The following is a 14,906-nucleotide window of genomic DNA, read 5'->3' as shown; positions in this document are numbered from 1 at the left end:
CACAAAGTAGCCACAGCCTAAAGAGCAGATTACAAGATTTCCATGAAAAGCAGTTGCCTCCAGTTATAAAACAATCATTATTTTCTATTACAACAATTGATAAGATCTCACCCCTTGACCCTGGCATTTTGACATTTAGTTTACAGCACTGTACACCTTTTTGGTTAACATTGATTATAATCCACATAATAAAATGTAGTTTAAGAGACGAATAAAATAAAATACCTAACCCCTCTCACATCAGCTTGATTTACTAGTGTTAAGCCAACAGGTTTCTCAACCTTCTTTGTCTTCAAGAATTTTCTTTTTTTTTTTTTTTTTTTAAGCAATCAATCCTCTGTTTATTCAAAAGACACAGACCAGAACAAAAAAAATAAGTTTAGCTCAGAGTTTGGCATACACAAGGCAAGAAAGTCAACTCTGATTCAAAGCTCGTGTCTACAGCTCACTTCAATGAGAAGTCGGGCAACACCTACACCAGGAGAAATCACACACGGTATACAAATGGCACATACACTTTTCTCGATGGTCACATGCAACAAAGAATAACTCCAGCAGCAGAATCCCTGAATGGGACTTTTCTTGAATGCATGCACAAGCTGGAGGCTAAATATTCATCTCTTCTCCCCCGGATCTAGAACAAACGGGATGTATGTCGGGAATACATACGAGCAGCAGTGACAAGTATGCCTCTGCTTGGAGTTATGTAGTGGTAAGGATACACAGCTGTTCCACACAGCCAAAAAAACCCACATTTTGCTTAACAATGGGGATCAAAATGTACTAATAACAAATAGTTCCATACGGGCCACTCTGTAACCCACAGCTCTTGCATTCAGCTTTTGTGCACCTAAGAGCTGATAATCAGGACATGCCCTAACCTATGATGACCAAATTTTGCTGTCTTCAGTGGTGTGTGTCTACCATTAGTATTAAAAGTGGCAAGAATCTGTCAATGGAAGGTTTTAAACTTCCACGAAAAAGCACTTGAGTGTATAGCAAACTTCTGGTTTTGGTTACACCCAAACTGACCTTGATTATTTTGTTTTAGTTTATTCTCACTTTGAATTTCATCCCTCCTTCCTACAAGAACAGGACAATTTTCTCTCCTAACTGAAAATCACAGCTTTGCAATTTAGCAGTAAGTTTCCTTGTTAAGACAGTTTCCTACAGAATCGACATCTGTCTTTACCAGCTAAAGCAAAATCGCCTTTGCAAGAGGCCGACTGGATAACTGAATCATTCATTGACCCACGGGGACCTGATCCTGACTGCATCACCCAATACCAGCTGAGGATCTGGAGTACCCGTTTCAGATCGACTACAAGTCTGGAGATTAACCACCAGCCCAATACTAGAGCACGACCCTAACAAAACGCACAGAACTCACCATCTGGAGGCATCAGGACCTTGTTATTCTGCGTACACCAGCCAACAGGGTGAAGATCTGCTGTCATCACGTCACACCAGAAATCCGCCCTGCGGTCATCTCCATAGCCGCAGTAACGAAGCAGTAAGAGCTGTCCACATGTTGTAATGATCGTAGCCACCCAATATGTGTCCGGATTGCTCTTGTTGGCCACTTCTAATTTCATCCCTGGTTGGAAACTGCTTTGAAGGCTTATTTCAACCTTACAAAATGAGAAAGGCATGCTGTTACTTTTTCTTCTTCGCAGGGAGACCCCCTCCCCAGCTAAGCAAGATAATGTTGCCCTTAAAGAGCAGTTCTGGGATAGGACATGGGTTGACTGTGCTCCTTAATCCAACCATCTCCTTCACTATCTGTCTAGGCAGGACCATTCCTACTTTACTCGCATATACCCCATCATGCAAGGTCCCGCATGCTCCAAAGATGCCCTCCAGCAGTGGTAACCTCAGGCGCACTACATCTGAGAGAATCATAGAATCATTAAGGTTGGAAAAGACCTCTAAGATCATCAAGTCCAACCCTCAGAGGACCAGTACCCATCTCGTCATCACAAATCTCACTAATGCCTGGGAGAAAGGTGGTGTAACTCAAGTGAGGTTTCATTTCCCACTACACAGCTCTGTCAGGCAACTCACACAACACATGCAAGGTAGAAAGGCAGGTACTAAGCACCTCTAGGAGTTAAACCCAACTATAATAGTCATATAACAACACTGAAGCACCTCTTGAGGCTTGACTAGCACCAAGGGCTGAATGCTGTACCAGGCAGACCAAGGAGAGTGTTTCCACTAAACCCATCCTCAGCAGCTCAAGTCTCAACTGATTCACCCTCCCGGCACCCTGGTAAATAAGGTATGATCCACTGATGACAGAGGCAAATGGTTTGGGTCAGTGTCCTGCCATCTGACGGAGACGCCGCTTCTATTTGTCTCCCCAGTGACAGGTCACATGTAACTTGCCTCAGGACACCGGAGATGCCAGTGCACCTCTTCTAGGACACTGTGGGGACCGTTGTTAAACACTAGGGCCTGCTGTAGGCACATCATAACATATCTTCCAAGGGCCAGTGGGACATCTCAAACTGTTGTTGATGGAGAGGTGGATGCCAGTCCATTGGTTCAGGTGCCAGCCTTGTCTTCAGAAGACCATCCAAAACATAGCCTGTTACTCCCTATGAGATGCTCGCTCCAGACAGCTGCTGGATCAAGGATAAACTCTACAGTAAGCATTGCCCTGTAATTCTCCAGCATAGAGAAATATGGTGGTTCATCCTGCAATGCTCCACTGATGTTAAAATGGAAGCAAAATAGGGAATGGAGGCTTATATTTTCAGATGTAGCTGGAAGAGGGGTATTTCATCACTGCAGCTCCTTACCCCTTCAAAACAAGCCAAGAAATCACCTGGAGACAAAAGTGGTTTAACCACATGACAACAGTCATCCAAATAAAGACTTCTCTTAAAGCAGCAACAGGTTCTTCAGGAAGCTTCCCTCTCACTGCAGCACAACTACACTGTTCCCAAAGGACTTCTCTGCCAGCAAACAGTGTAAGGCAACTCAGAGCATCACAGATAAAATCCCTCTCTTCCTGCTGAGGATGTCCACATCCTCCAGAGCATGCAGACAAGCCAAGTGAAGCTGCGAGAAGAGCCAGCGTGACTGATGAGCAGCTGTAGTAGAACAGGATGCCACCCACATCTGATGGGTCAGTGAGTGGGATGAGCAGCACCATCCTCATGGGACTTGCACATAAGGACAGAAAACCATCATGACTTGTCGTGGCTTGACTCAGTTGAAGGCATCACAACACCTTCCCAGTAGGGCCCAACATCTCTGACAGCACAGTCTTGTAGTTGAATGACAAAAGATGTCCTGGAAAAGTTTACCAGTGTGACCACACACACACACCCTTGACTGTGATGAAGAACTCGTACATCAGCATAAATTCTGTCCCAAGTCCTCATGTGACATCACACATGTGAAGCTGAATAAAAGAGGTTAAACAAACAGTGATGGATGGAGGAGCTGGTCCCAATGGTATCCTTGACTGGAATGGGCTGTGCTCAGAGAGCGTCCTTTTTTCAAAGCGTTCTCTGATCTTCTTCATGAGAGAGAGACTTTGAATGCTACTCGTGCTAACAGGGACCAGAGCCACAGACCACGCTGTAACTACCACGCCTGTCTCTATGATCCGTGTTCACCCAAGAAAAGCATCACCTACCCAGGTACTTCATTCTAAACCTCCTGAGACAGCATCTCCAGGCAGGAGGCTGAGAGATGGTCTCCTACGGGCCACGCTGGACTCTAGTGCTGAGTGACCCCACGAGTCAGTAAACCTTGTGTTAAGACAACAGCTTTGGAAAAGTAAGGCACTCTCTTGAGATGAATCTCTACAGGTTGGGATGGACAGAAATGAATAGAGAAGAAAAAAAATAAAGAGATGAATAGATAAAGAAATGAGTGCATAAGCCAAAGAAGAGCAACAGAAGCCCTCAAAAATGGAAAATTTGAACCCAAGGCAGAGGATAAAGCAGTGTCAGAGACACAGCACTCCAAGCTGTGATTGCAGATGATGCAAACACACCAAGTTCACCTCATACCAGCTGCAGGGGCTATTCCCACACAGGTTGTTACATGCACAGAGGGACGACTTCTCCCCAGAACGGTCAGACCCCACTTCAGTTCTCCAGGGACCCCCTGAAAACCAGAAGAGGGAACGCACGCAACACGCGCTGCAGCTCAGCCAAAGCACATACGTGTCTGAAGGAGGTGTGGGGAGCAGCGCTGGCTCCTGTTTCCTCCAGGAACTCATCCCAGTTGAAGTCTGCGTCCTCAATGCTGGAGCCCTCATCTGTTCAAAAGAAAAAAAAAAAAAAAAAAAAAAAAGAAGAAAAGCAGCCTAAAACACAGCCAAAGAAGGCAAAAGTTGTGTCAAAGAGTGCAGGGTGAGAAGTGAGAATAGCAACCAGTATAAACATCAACACAAGGGAGACCAGAAAGCTTATTTTAAAGATCTGTGCTTATTTAGTTTGACCAGCTCTTGATACACTTTTGGACTTTGGCAGCCAACGCTCTGAGATCAGAAAGGACTCTGCTTTCACAGTACTGGGGAACAAACCCACCATACTGCAACAGGCACTTGTGCTCTTTGATTTTGTATTTGATGTCTCTCTCGCCGCAAGGGAGGTGGCTGCCTGTCCACTATCACAAGGGACAATGGCCCGGCTTGTGCCCCAAAATAGGGTCGCCCAGCACTGTTAATCACAGCAGCGCCCTGGTAATAACATCAGAAGTTGCTTCTGTTGGTTGAGCAGTGTGCAGAGCAAACACCCAACCCTTGGGGCTGAGGAGCACCACTTTCAGTCCTGCCAGCCTTTCCCCCCTTCCTCAGCATCCCTCCAACCCAAAATCTCAGCCAAGACCCCCATGCCTCTCCCTTCCCCCAAGGCTACAGCTGCTTTCCCCAAATCCCCCAGCACCCCTCACCAGACCATTGCTGCATTCTTGCTCCCTGCACTCATCCTTGCCCCGTTTCAGATCTGGGGCTCTGCGTCACGCCTCTCCCATCCACACCATTGTCCCACACAATCTCTCCCCATAGTGAAGGGCTTGACATTACCACTCGTTCTTGGTTTTTTTTTTTTTTTTTTTTATAACCACACTGAGCAGAGCGGAGCTGAGGCCTCAGACCATCGCTGAAACACACACAGTAATAATTAAAAATAAATCTTCTTTCATTTACAGAAAATCAGCCAAATCTCATTGTTTTCATTTTGTTCCCAAGCAATCTCACAAACCCAGTTTCATCCCCAGAGCAAAAATATTTACAGTCTAGCAATGAGCTCTTTGCAATAAGCATTTATCAGGCAAACTCTGTGAGACCCTTACCTGCCCAAACATTCATCAGCGTGGTCATGATGTAATTAAAGTGACTCATGACAAACTGAATTAAGAAACCTCCCCAGACAGTTTTATGAAGTAAACGGCAGGGTTAATTTATTGCAATTATTGCTACAGGTCTCCAGTTTTCAGGACTAGAAAATTATGTTGTGCAATGGGAATCTCTCATTATTAAAAGGGGAAGGCATAGGTTTTATTTGCTGCCTATGGAGCCAGACATACACAGGTGAGGGGAAAAAAGTGGATCAGAAGAGGGTTTTTGAGACAGAGCTGGAGGAGGGTAAAGATCTGTTGGGGAGTTCAAAGACAAGCACTGAGCTGTTACTGCTGTTAAACACTTTGCACACTGCTGCATGAAGTCTAAGGTCTGATTCCTTGCCGTAAACTCAATTAACCTGCTTAAATATGAAGACGTAAATCAACATTTACTCCCATGATAAAGTGGCTACCAGATGACTTTTCAACTCAGCAAGACAAGAAATAACCCAAACCTAGGATCAGAACCCGAAAACAGATAAATTCAACACAGAATAAGGAATGGGCTTTGTTTTGTTTCTTGCAATCACTGCAAAAACCTCCAGGTACAGAAGCTGGCTCTACTTGAGATACTTGACCCAAAATGAGGAGTTTGTTCATTCTTGACTGAAAGATCAGCCACAGCTTAACTACAAGGTAGGAGCTTCGCACAAAAAGTGCTAAGGGTTTCCCTCATCTCTGTCATGCAGGCAGGCAACTTAGATGATCAGGGAAATTTTTCAGCCTTAACGTCTGCAGCCCTGTGGAGTTAATGTTTTAGAAAAGAGCCAAGTCCAGAGATTTCAAAGGCTGAGCCTCTAAAACAAAGTATGTTAGTCCATGAGTAGATGGGTAGATACGGTTATCCATCCCAGGCTGAAAATTACTCCGACGCTTAAGCAACTGTCTACCCTGAGCACAACAAAACCCCACGTCACTAGAAGTCAGCAACACCTGACGTGAAAAGCAAAAGGTGAAAAGCTAAAAGTGCATCCTCTCTGCCTGGCTGCTCCCTGCTTCTGCATCTATCTGCGCTTGTGGTGTTGGGATGGGCTGCTCAACAACCCTAAGGACATCTTCACCTTGGGACGTCTGATAGGGACAGGACATTTCCAGGTCAGTCCTAGGCTCTCTTCTCTTCTGCTCAGTTACTTCCATTTCAGAGCACGAGGCACTTCCCTCGCCCCATGATGCTCTCTGTAGATTCTCAGTTTTTATTCCTGCTTTTTGTTCTAACCTGCTGGGTAAGTCCACACAAGTACCTCCTTTTCTCCAGCCTTCCTCGGTAGTCTTATGGGAAGGAGTCATGCAGCAGAGCAGTGGACTCAGGGACGTTTAGGCAGTTTGGTCTATAACCTCCAGCCCTTGCACGGAGCCATGTCTCCAAGGTGGCAAAATCTTCTCCAGAATTTGGGAACAGCACGTTAATTATGTTAGCATTACAAATGCTAGTTATGGATGCAGTAAGTCCTCCTGTACTTCATAATGTTGCTGCCTGTGACCTACTCTGCCACACGCCAACAGGGAGACCCACCAGCCCCACTGTTCCCACATCCCTGCCAGCAGGTTCATTCACATGCACCACAGCAAACCGCACAACAGCAACTGTTTAGCGAAGTATCACCCAAATCTCTCCTTTCTAAACCCAAGTAGAGAGGCTTCAAGACCCCAGTGGGGAGGCAGCGTGAGAGCTGCAGCCTTCCCTCCCTGTCAGTTCATTTCTCTCCAACACATCACAAGTCTGACTCCTCTACCATATTTTATCTGCAGACTTTATCAGGAAATTACTTTTACAAGGTCTGTAAAAATAATGTCAGAGTACTCATTTATCACGGCATCAGTGTTTTATTTTACTTTGTTTTATCACAAATGATTTCAAAGAGACTGTAAGTTTCCAAAATGTTTTTTTAATGGATTTTGTTCCCTTCTAGAAAACTGCAGGGGGGCATCCAGAGTAGAGACTGGGTCCTCAGGGATGATGAGACCAGCCCAAGGCACCCAACCCCACCCGTGCACGCAAGGAGACTGTGCTCAGATCTCCTCAACCATCAGAAAAGCCCTACTGCCGAGGAGCAGACGGCACCTCTTTCCCACCTCTCAACAGACAGAGAAATGCAAAGTCTCTCTTAATACACGACATGATGATTGTGACCGCTTGAGAAGTGGTTATCACAAAGCCGATGTGTTCATCATTCCTCAACACACACGCTCCAAGAACAAAGTCCAGGCTCAGCTGGAGAGCTGCAAAACCCCAGGTGCCAGCATTCCACTGAGTGCCCTGAGAGATGATAAATTTGGCATTAGGCCTATTTTACATATCAGCTCCCCTTCCAATTATTGGTACTTAGGCCCAGTGCTCTTCCTTAATGAAAGAGTCAAGGCTGGCTAGCCTACAACACGGTGATGTATGAACAAGCCCAGGATGGCAAATAAAAATCAAAAAGTCATTATCTGTGAGCCTCTCAATGGCTTTAAAGTGCTCATGCATTGACACTATAAAAATGCAACTGTTCCAGCTGTTAACAGCCTCTGGGGATGTTTGGCTACAGGAAATAAAGGGGATAAAAGACCCAAAGCCAGTGGCTCCAGAAACACAGATTTTTCCCAGGCTTCACTGAAGGAGAACCTATTTGTGGCAAATTGTTGAGCTACCTTATCATAGTACATAGATACATTCATGATTTTTCAAGTGAACAGAGAACCGAAATGTTTTAGCAGTTAGCACACCAAGAGAGGGGCAGGGGCAAACCTCATCAACTACAGAGCACTGGTATGGCCTTGGGAGAGTCACCAAGATCCATATACCCAAAGAAATTTAGGCACCACAGCCCAGTTCTTCTCATCCCAAAACCAATGTCTATGGCTGGCCAACTGAATCTCATCCTAGAGGCTCATACCTCTCTCCCATGGATATAAATGGACCCAGCGGTGACTACACCAGGCTGCAGGTGTCCACTCTGGAGATGTCTGAGTTAGAGGACATGAATCCCACCTCAAGAGAGGGGTCTGCATCACGTCAGCAACAAAGGATTGAGATGTTCTGCTTTGCTCCAGTCAGCTCTAGGAGCTTTCTTCACCCTCAGTGGGGAGAAACAGGCAGCTCCAGATAGCAACTCAACGCAAAGGCAAACAGGCATCTGTGTTAAAATGGGATGACTTGCTTTCTGGAACTGTATCTTTCTCTTCACTGGTGATACAGTGGCAACAGATGACTAGGTTTTGTAAGGTGTTTTAAGACACCTCAGCTCCAGATTCAGATGTTTACCTCTAGATGACCCTCAGCAGTCACCTCTATGAGTCACACTACAGAAGGGACGCTCTTTCTCTTCCATGTCTGTGGGAGAATCCAGGGTAATATTTACTTTTTTACCTAAGCTAACATGAGAGTGTCTTGCTTCCTTTAGGTGGGACGAATCCAGGTTTCTCATCACAACACCTCCATAGCTACACACCCTCCTCTTCACAAAGACAGTACACTTTTCCTGTATGCTTTGCCTCCTCCTGGATGCCTAGAGACACTCATTAGATAAGGGCAAGCATGTGTGACAGTTGCATGATAGGAACTTACCTGGGGGGAACTATTTCTGGTTCAGGAATTTGCTTGAGACAAACATGGCTTTTAAGCAGTTAATATGCTGCATCTTTCTCCTATAAGCATGTCCAGTTTCCCTTTGAAGCCATCTGAAACAACCAGAGCTGCTGCATATACCATGGACAAAAACCCTAAGCTAACTGGGCTAACAACCGCACAGCACAGGGAAGTTTCCACCTCTGTGTCCCGCGTACCACGCAGAGCTTAAGAGCCCAGTTGAATCTACAAGCATCATGGCAAGACCCACTGGACTACCCCACATTTCAAACACGTTTTCAGTGCAACACAGCCAGTTTCCATTTTTTATAGGACATCCCTCTCATTTTTCCCTACCATTGTTGACCACTTGAAAGCCCACCTGCATTTCCATCCCAACCGCACAAGCATAATGCAGTGCTTGCTAAGTGCTGCCTGGGTGGCCACCAGCAACCTTCAGGCCAAATGTGCCAGCCTTGTGTTTATTATTTTCATGACAAAAGTTGCAGAAGATTGTTGCATTGCACAAAGGGATGTGCAAGACAGCCCATCCTCCCCCAAAAAAGCTTACAAAGTCACCTCAAGGACCACAGTTCACAGTTGGCTGTGACAACTGTGTGGCATGGTCTCACACTGCTGCAAGTCCTCCCCCCCAGTTCGTTAGTGAACGTGGTAAAGGTTCAAAGACCGGTCACAGCTTTCCAATGGTTGGTGGCCAGGGAAACAGGAAAATCACCAAGTCACTACAAGAAGTGAAGAAACTAAAGGCTCGGTGGCCGGATTTCTGAGGTGCTGAGGGAGAAACAGTGAGAAGTGGACCAAAGACACAGCTCTGCAGTGGACTTCAGCACAGGACTGACAAAGAAAGCACAAACAGCACCACCGGAGAGAAAAGACGCAAAGTACAGTACACTGCAGGCAAAGCATCTGAGGAGCACTGAATCAGTGATTGACCACTGGTGAGGGTACCTATTTCCATGGAAGTAGATTTTAGGCAGCGCTTTAGAAGGCCCCCCTGCAAGCACAGACTTTCATCTGCCATTTACATCTCAGGATCCTTTTGTCAAGAATAGCTCTTACAAAAATGCAAGCAAGTTCTGGAAAAGCACTGAAGCGTGTGAGCACGAACACAAGTAGCACAAAGCAAAAACGAACCCTCTTGTACAGATTAACTGACTGAGAGCTCAGTGCTGTTCTCCAAAGTTCATCAGTTGAGCAAACACAGAGTAAGGATGAAGTTACGAGTTATAGCTGAGCCAAATTCACAATTCAGTGCCACTGGGAGAGGTCCCATTCCCACCAGCACGTGCTCTGGCACTACTTCCTCCAGCCAGCTCAACTCACAAAGCTGGCAGAAAATGACTGACTTCTTTTCTTCTGGATTATCTTTCTACTGGGTTAGCAAGTTCATTGACTCAGTGCAGGGTGTGATGGGCAGCAGAGGTGCTGCAAGAGAAGAGATGGTATAAAGAGAGGTCTCCCATTTTGGCATCAGAAAACAAGTACATTGGGTCCAGCCACAACGTGGAACTTCACCGTGAGATACAGTCTCCTCCTGTTAGGGCTAGATATGGGAAGTCAAAGCACCTAATTCCAGCAGAAATGACCAGAAGCTAGCATGTATTTTTCTGCATCTACCATGATGATGCCCAAATTTAGCACAGTGAATCCTTGCCTTTAGGTGCCCATCCCAGAGCATTACAGAGCATCCAGTCATACCCATGAGCACAAGGACAACATGTGACCAGCTCTCCTCTGGCTGGTTTAATGTTTGTGAAGCTCTCTCACCCGAAGCACTCAAAAAATTCTGGAGGAAATGAGGGTGAAGGGTCAAAACAAGGGAGAAATGCTGCAATTTCTGAATATTCATTTCCTCTCTTTAACCACAAAACTCCAACAAAATAAAAAAGGGTGGGGAAACAGAAAGAACACAATATGGTGTCCTGGGAAAGGTTTTCCATTGTTTTTTGTTTCAATTTTGAATAGCTCCTACATACTGTAGAAGAGATCCAGAAGAAGAAAAGCTCATATTTCCCCACCCATCAACCATGGGACACAGTTCAGTCCATAAGACCCAAAATAGGCCTTCAAGCTGTACAACCATTCCCAACGCTCCCCTGCTAACACAGCTGTCCCCACCCTTGCCAGTGATCAGCTGGAGGGCTGTACCAGTGAAGACAACCCAAAGCGGTGAAGGAGAGCTCACCCGAATCAAACTGCTCCGTGTTGCCGTTGGCCGGGCTCTGACCCTTCTCTGGGGAGGGATGCTGGGTCTCTTGCATGGTGGCGATGAAAGACGCCCTTGTCTCCATGGTTCAGAGGAAGAGGCCTTGCCTTCCTAATTCATCCTGCAGCAGGGACCACCTAGAGAACAAGCTAAAAGAAAAAAAACAATGAGTGATTTCTTCCACCTACACCAACCCATTCCCTCAGCCTTTCCTAATGGTTTTCAAGTTATCTCATGTTGATTGTAACCCTCTGATCCCACTCTCTCCTCCAAGGTGAAGCTAGAGTTGGATGAGGAACCACAACAGACATCTCCCCTTATAGGCAATAATATCAAAGCAGCAATAACAATGATAATTACAGCATACAAGACAATGAGGTAATAAATGACATCAACCGTACTCAACACAAAGGATTCACATTTCAAAGTTCAGTCCAGCTCCCAGTATCACCAACAGCGAGGGAAGGACCAGCCCATAACGTGGCACAACCCATGCCAAAAAAAGGCACCAAGAAAGGCCAACTCAGCCATCCTCCAACAAGTCCACCTCTCAGCATCCAACTTTTTGGTGGCTAAGACTGTATGAGCTGCATCTCACTCCATAAATATTCAAACTGCCAAAGGCGGATATTTGCGATGACGAAACAGAGGAAACACTGAAGGGAGAATACTTGGGAGAGACTGGAACAACTCTAGAAAACAAAGTTCAGCATGCAAAATGCAGATACCCTAATGAAACAGTGCTGGCTGCAACTGTTTTTCAATGAAGACTGACCTAAGGTAACTGCACCAGTTAGTACCATGCAGGGTAGCAAATGTTAACTCAGGTTAATAGACTGGGCTATGTTGGCAGAGCAGATTTTTCTAGAAGGAATGACCGTAGTAAATTCAAAGTGGAATAAAAACAGAGATGAAAAATGATTTGAGAAGGGGAATACAGACTGACTAGATCTTGGATCAGACACCAGACTAAATGAGAACTATATTTCTAGCTACAGTAAGCCACCAGACAAGCAATACCCGGAGATACACCTTTAGGAGCAGATTAAAAAGAACTCCAAAGTAAGCTTTTCAGAAAAACTCTCCGAGATGCTGATGAATTACAGGGTGTCAAAGGAGGACTGAAAAAGAGAAACCAAGAGCTCAGGTTATAGGCACAGAGGGAATCAGCTATTCACACAAGATATGCTAAAGCAAAGACAGATAGTAGGGAAGGCGTGTGTCCAGAATATAGATATCGAGGACTGGTCCCGCTTATTAGGGGATGAATCCAAAACATTTGACAGAGAGGTCTCTGCTGGCAGCGTCGCTGGCAAATGTCCTGCAAGAAGCGTGACTAAGAGTAGGAAAAAAGTTTACTGTCAGAGACCAGGCAAAGCAGGAGGTAATAAGACTGTAAAAATATTATGGGATTTTTTCAACTTTTACTAGTCAGGAAGACCAGATATGGTGGTTATAAAATAGAAAGAGGGAGAGTGCTCTGTCATAGATTTTTTCCTTCCCAGTTTTTAAGGCTGTTCCAATGAAAACTGCGGGTTTGTGTAAGAAGTTATAGCAGGAACTGGAAAAGATGAAGAGCATGTCAAATGTAAGCGTGATATCCAGTAACTGAACCATGGTGGACCGTCTGCTGGAGCGATCACAACAGCATTGCGGTGACTGCAATTAAATCATGCAAAATCAATGGGTGTTTCACAAAGCATCCCTGGTAGAACCAAACTACCAAGGCAGGTGATACAACCCCCAACTGCAGGTTGTTTGGGCAAAGTTAGACCCCCATCAGCAATTTGTGTTCCCCACCCCAAAGGAACCTGCTAAGGAGGGTAATTTTTTGTTATAAAGGAGACCATAAGCCAATTCGGAGCAATACGCCTGTCGGTGTCTTTGCAAAGTGCTTAGCCTACTTCGAGCACTCAATAAATAATAATGATCACTTCCCCACTGCGATGGCCACTACAGCACTTCATCTTTATTCTTTGTTGACATGAGACTTGCTAATGAATTAAGTGTATTAGATACTATGAGTATTTCGAGTGCAGCTAACCTCAGAACATATATATCACTCATCCCGAGTGTATATTAAGTTTCAATTAACTATGAAACTAGAAGCAATCAGTCTACTGAAAGTAAAAAAACACGTCTCCTTTGGTAGAGAATACTTCCATAAATATCATTAATAATAAATTGGTTAAGTATCCGGATTTTACATCAAGCTTGTTAAATGTGAGAGGAGGGGAGGTGTCAGCAAAAGCTAAACCTTGGGTGAATTTAGCTGTTTTCATTTTTGCCTAGGACCAGGCAATGATGGAAGGTAATCTTGGTCTATTACAAAAAAAAAAAAAAATCAAAGAATGGAGAGAAAAAGAGAGATCAATTTAAACACAACAAATTGATCATCTTAAACAGAACTCAGGGGCAACAATATAACACCAAGAAGAAAGATAAGCCTCTTGGTAGTGTAGTCAAATCTTGTGCTGCTCCTATGACGCTGATAAGACAGTTAGGAGCTGATAAAAGCTGAAGGTGTCCAATCAGATGACAACATTATTTGCTGTTTCTTACGCAGTCAAGTTCCAAATCTCCCACTGGACCCACGAGCAAGGCCCATTCCCCTGGGTCAGGGAATTTCTCCCTGTCAGAAACGGAAAATGGAAGAGAAAAACAGCAGGAACCTGCCTGAGGTGTTTACAACACGGCTGGGATTCATCCTTGGTGGCCAAGACTGGGGCTGGGCTTGAGCCCACTTGGATTAACAGGTAGCAATGCAGAATCTCGTAGCCGGATTCAGCAATGACATCAACATTTTTGTTTGTTGTTTTGGTTTGGCCTGGATAAATGCCAGATGCCCACCAAAACCACTCTATTACTCCTCCTCCTCAACTGGACGGGGGAGAGGAAACATGATGAAAGGCTCAAGGGTTGAGAAAAGGACAGGGAGAGATCACTCACCAACTACTGTCATGGACAAACCAGACTGAACTTGGGGACAAAAGGAAGTTTAATTCATCACAAATCAAATCAGAGCAGGATAATGAGAAATAAAACCAGACCTTAAAACACCTTCCCCCCACCCCTCCCTTCTTCCTGGGCTCAGCTTCAATCCCGTTTCTCTACCTCCTTCTCCTCCCCCACTCCCAACAGGAGTCCTTCCCACGGGCTGCAGCTCTCCACAAACTGTCCCAGTGTGGGTCCTTCCCACGGGGTGCAGTCCTTCAGGAACAGGCTGCTCCAGCGTGGGTCCCCCACCGGGTCACAAGCCCGGCCAGCAAACCTGCTCCGGTGTGGGCTCCTCTCTCCACAGGTCTGCAAGTCCTGGCAGGAGCCTGCTCCAGCACGGGCTCCCCACAGAGTCACAGCTTCCTCCAGGCATCCACCTGCTCTGGCCTGGGGTCCCTTCCATGGTCTACAGGTGGATATTTGCTCCACCATGGACCTCCATGGACTGCATGGACGGGGACAACTTGCCTTACCACGGTCTTCAGCATGAGTTGCAAGGGAAGGCTCTCTGCTCCAGCACCTCGAGCACCTCCTCCCTCCTCCTTCCTCCCTGACCTTGGTGTCTGCAGAGTTGGTTTTTTCACATCATCTCACTCCTCTCTCTCAACTGCTGTCTCACTGCAGTATTTTTTCTTCCTCTTAAATATGTTATCACAGAGGTGCAACCACCGCTGCTCATTGGCTTGGCCTTGGCCAGCATCTAGTCCATCTTAGAGCCAGTTGGCACTGGCTTTATCAGACATGGAGGAAGCTTCTCACACAAGCCACCAC

The 14,906-nt window shown here is 45.7% G+C and overlaps 1 protein-coding gene across 1 annotated transcript in view; it reads right to left on the bottom strand.

Moving 5' to 3' along the window:
• SFMBT2 (Scm like with four mbt domains 2) overlaps positions 1 to 14,906 on the bottom strand; it is a 125,713-nt gene that overhangs the window by 99,656 nt on the left and 11,151 nt on the right. Inside the window, exons 2-4 of the mRNA XM_075428530.1 lie at positions 11,118 to 11,287; positions 4,185 to 4,279; positions 1,391 to 1,631 (exon numbers count right to left, since the gene is read on the bottom strand). Coding sequence (XP_075284645.1) covers positions 1,391 to 1,631; positions 4,185 to 4,279; positions 11,118 to 11,223 — 442 coding nt within the window. The 5' untranslated portion in view covers positions 11,224 to 11,287. The remainder of the gene's footprint in view (positions 1 to 1,390; positions 1,632 to 4,184; positions 4,280 to 11,117; positions 11,288 to 14,906) is intronic.

The sequence above is a fragment of the Opisthocomus hoazin genome, chromosome 8 (genome assembly GCF_030867145.1).
Source record: "Opisthocomus hoazin isolate bOpiHoa1 chromosome 8, bOpiHoa1.hap1, whole genome shotgun sequence".
Classification (NCBI taxonomy): Eukaryota; Metazoa; Chordata; class Aves; order Opisthocomiformes; family Opisthocomidae; genus Opisthocomus; species Opisthocomus hoazin.
This window is presented reverse-complemented; position numbering and strand designations above follow the sequence as displayed.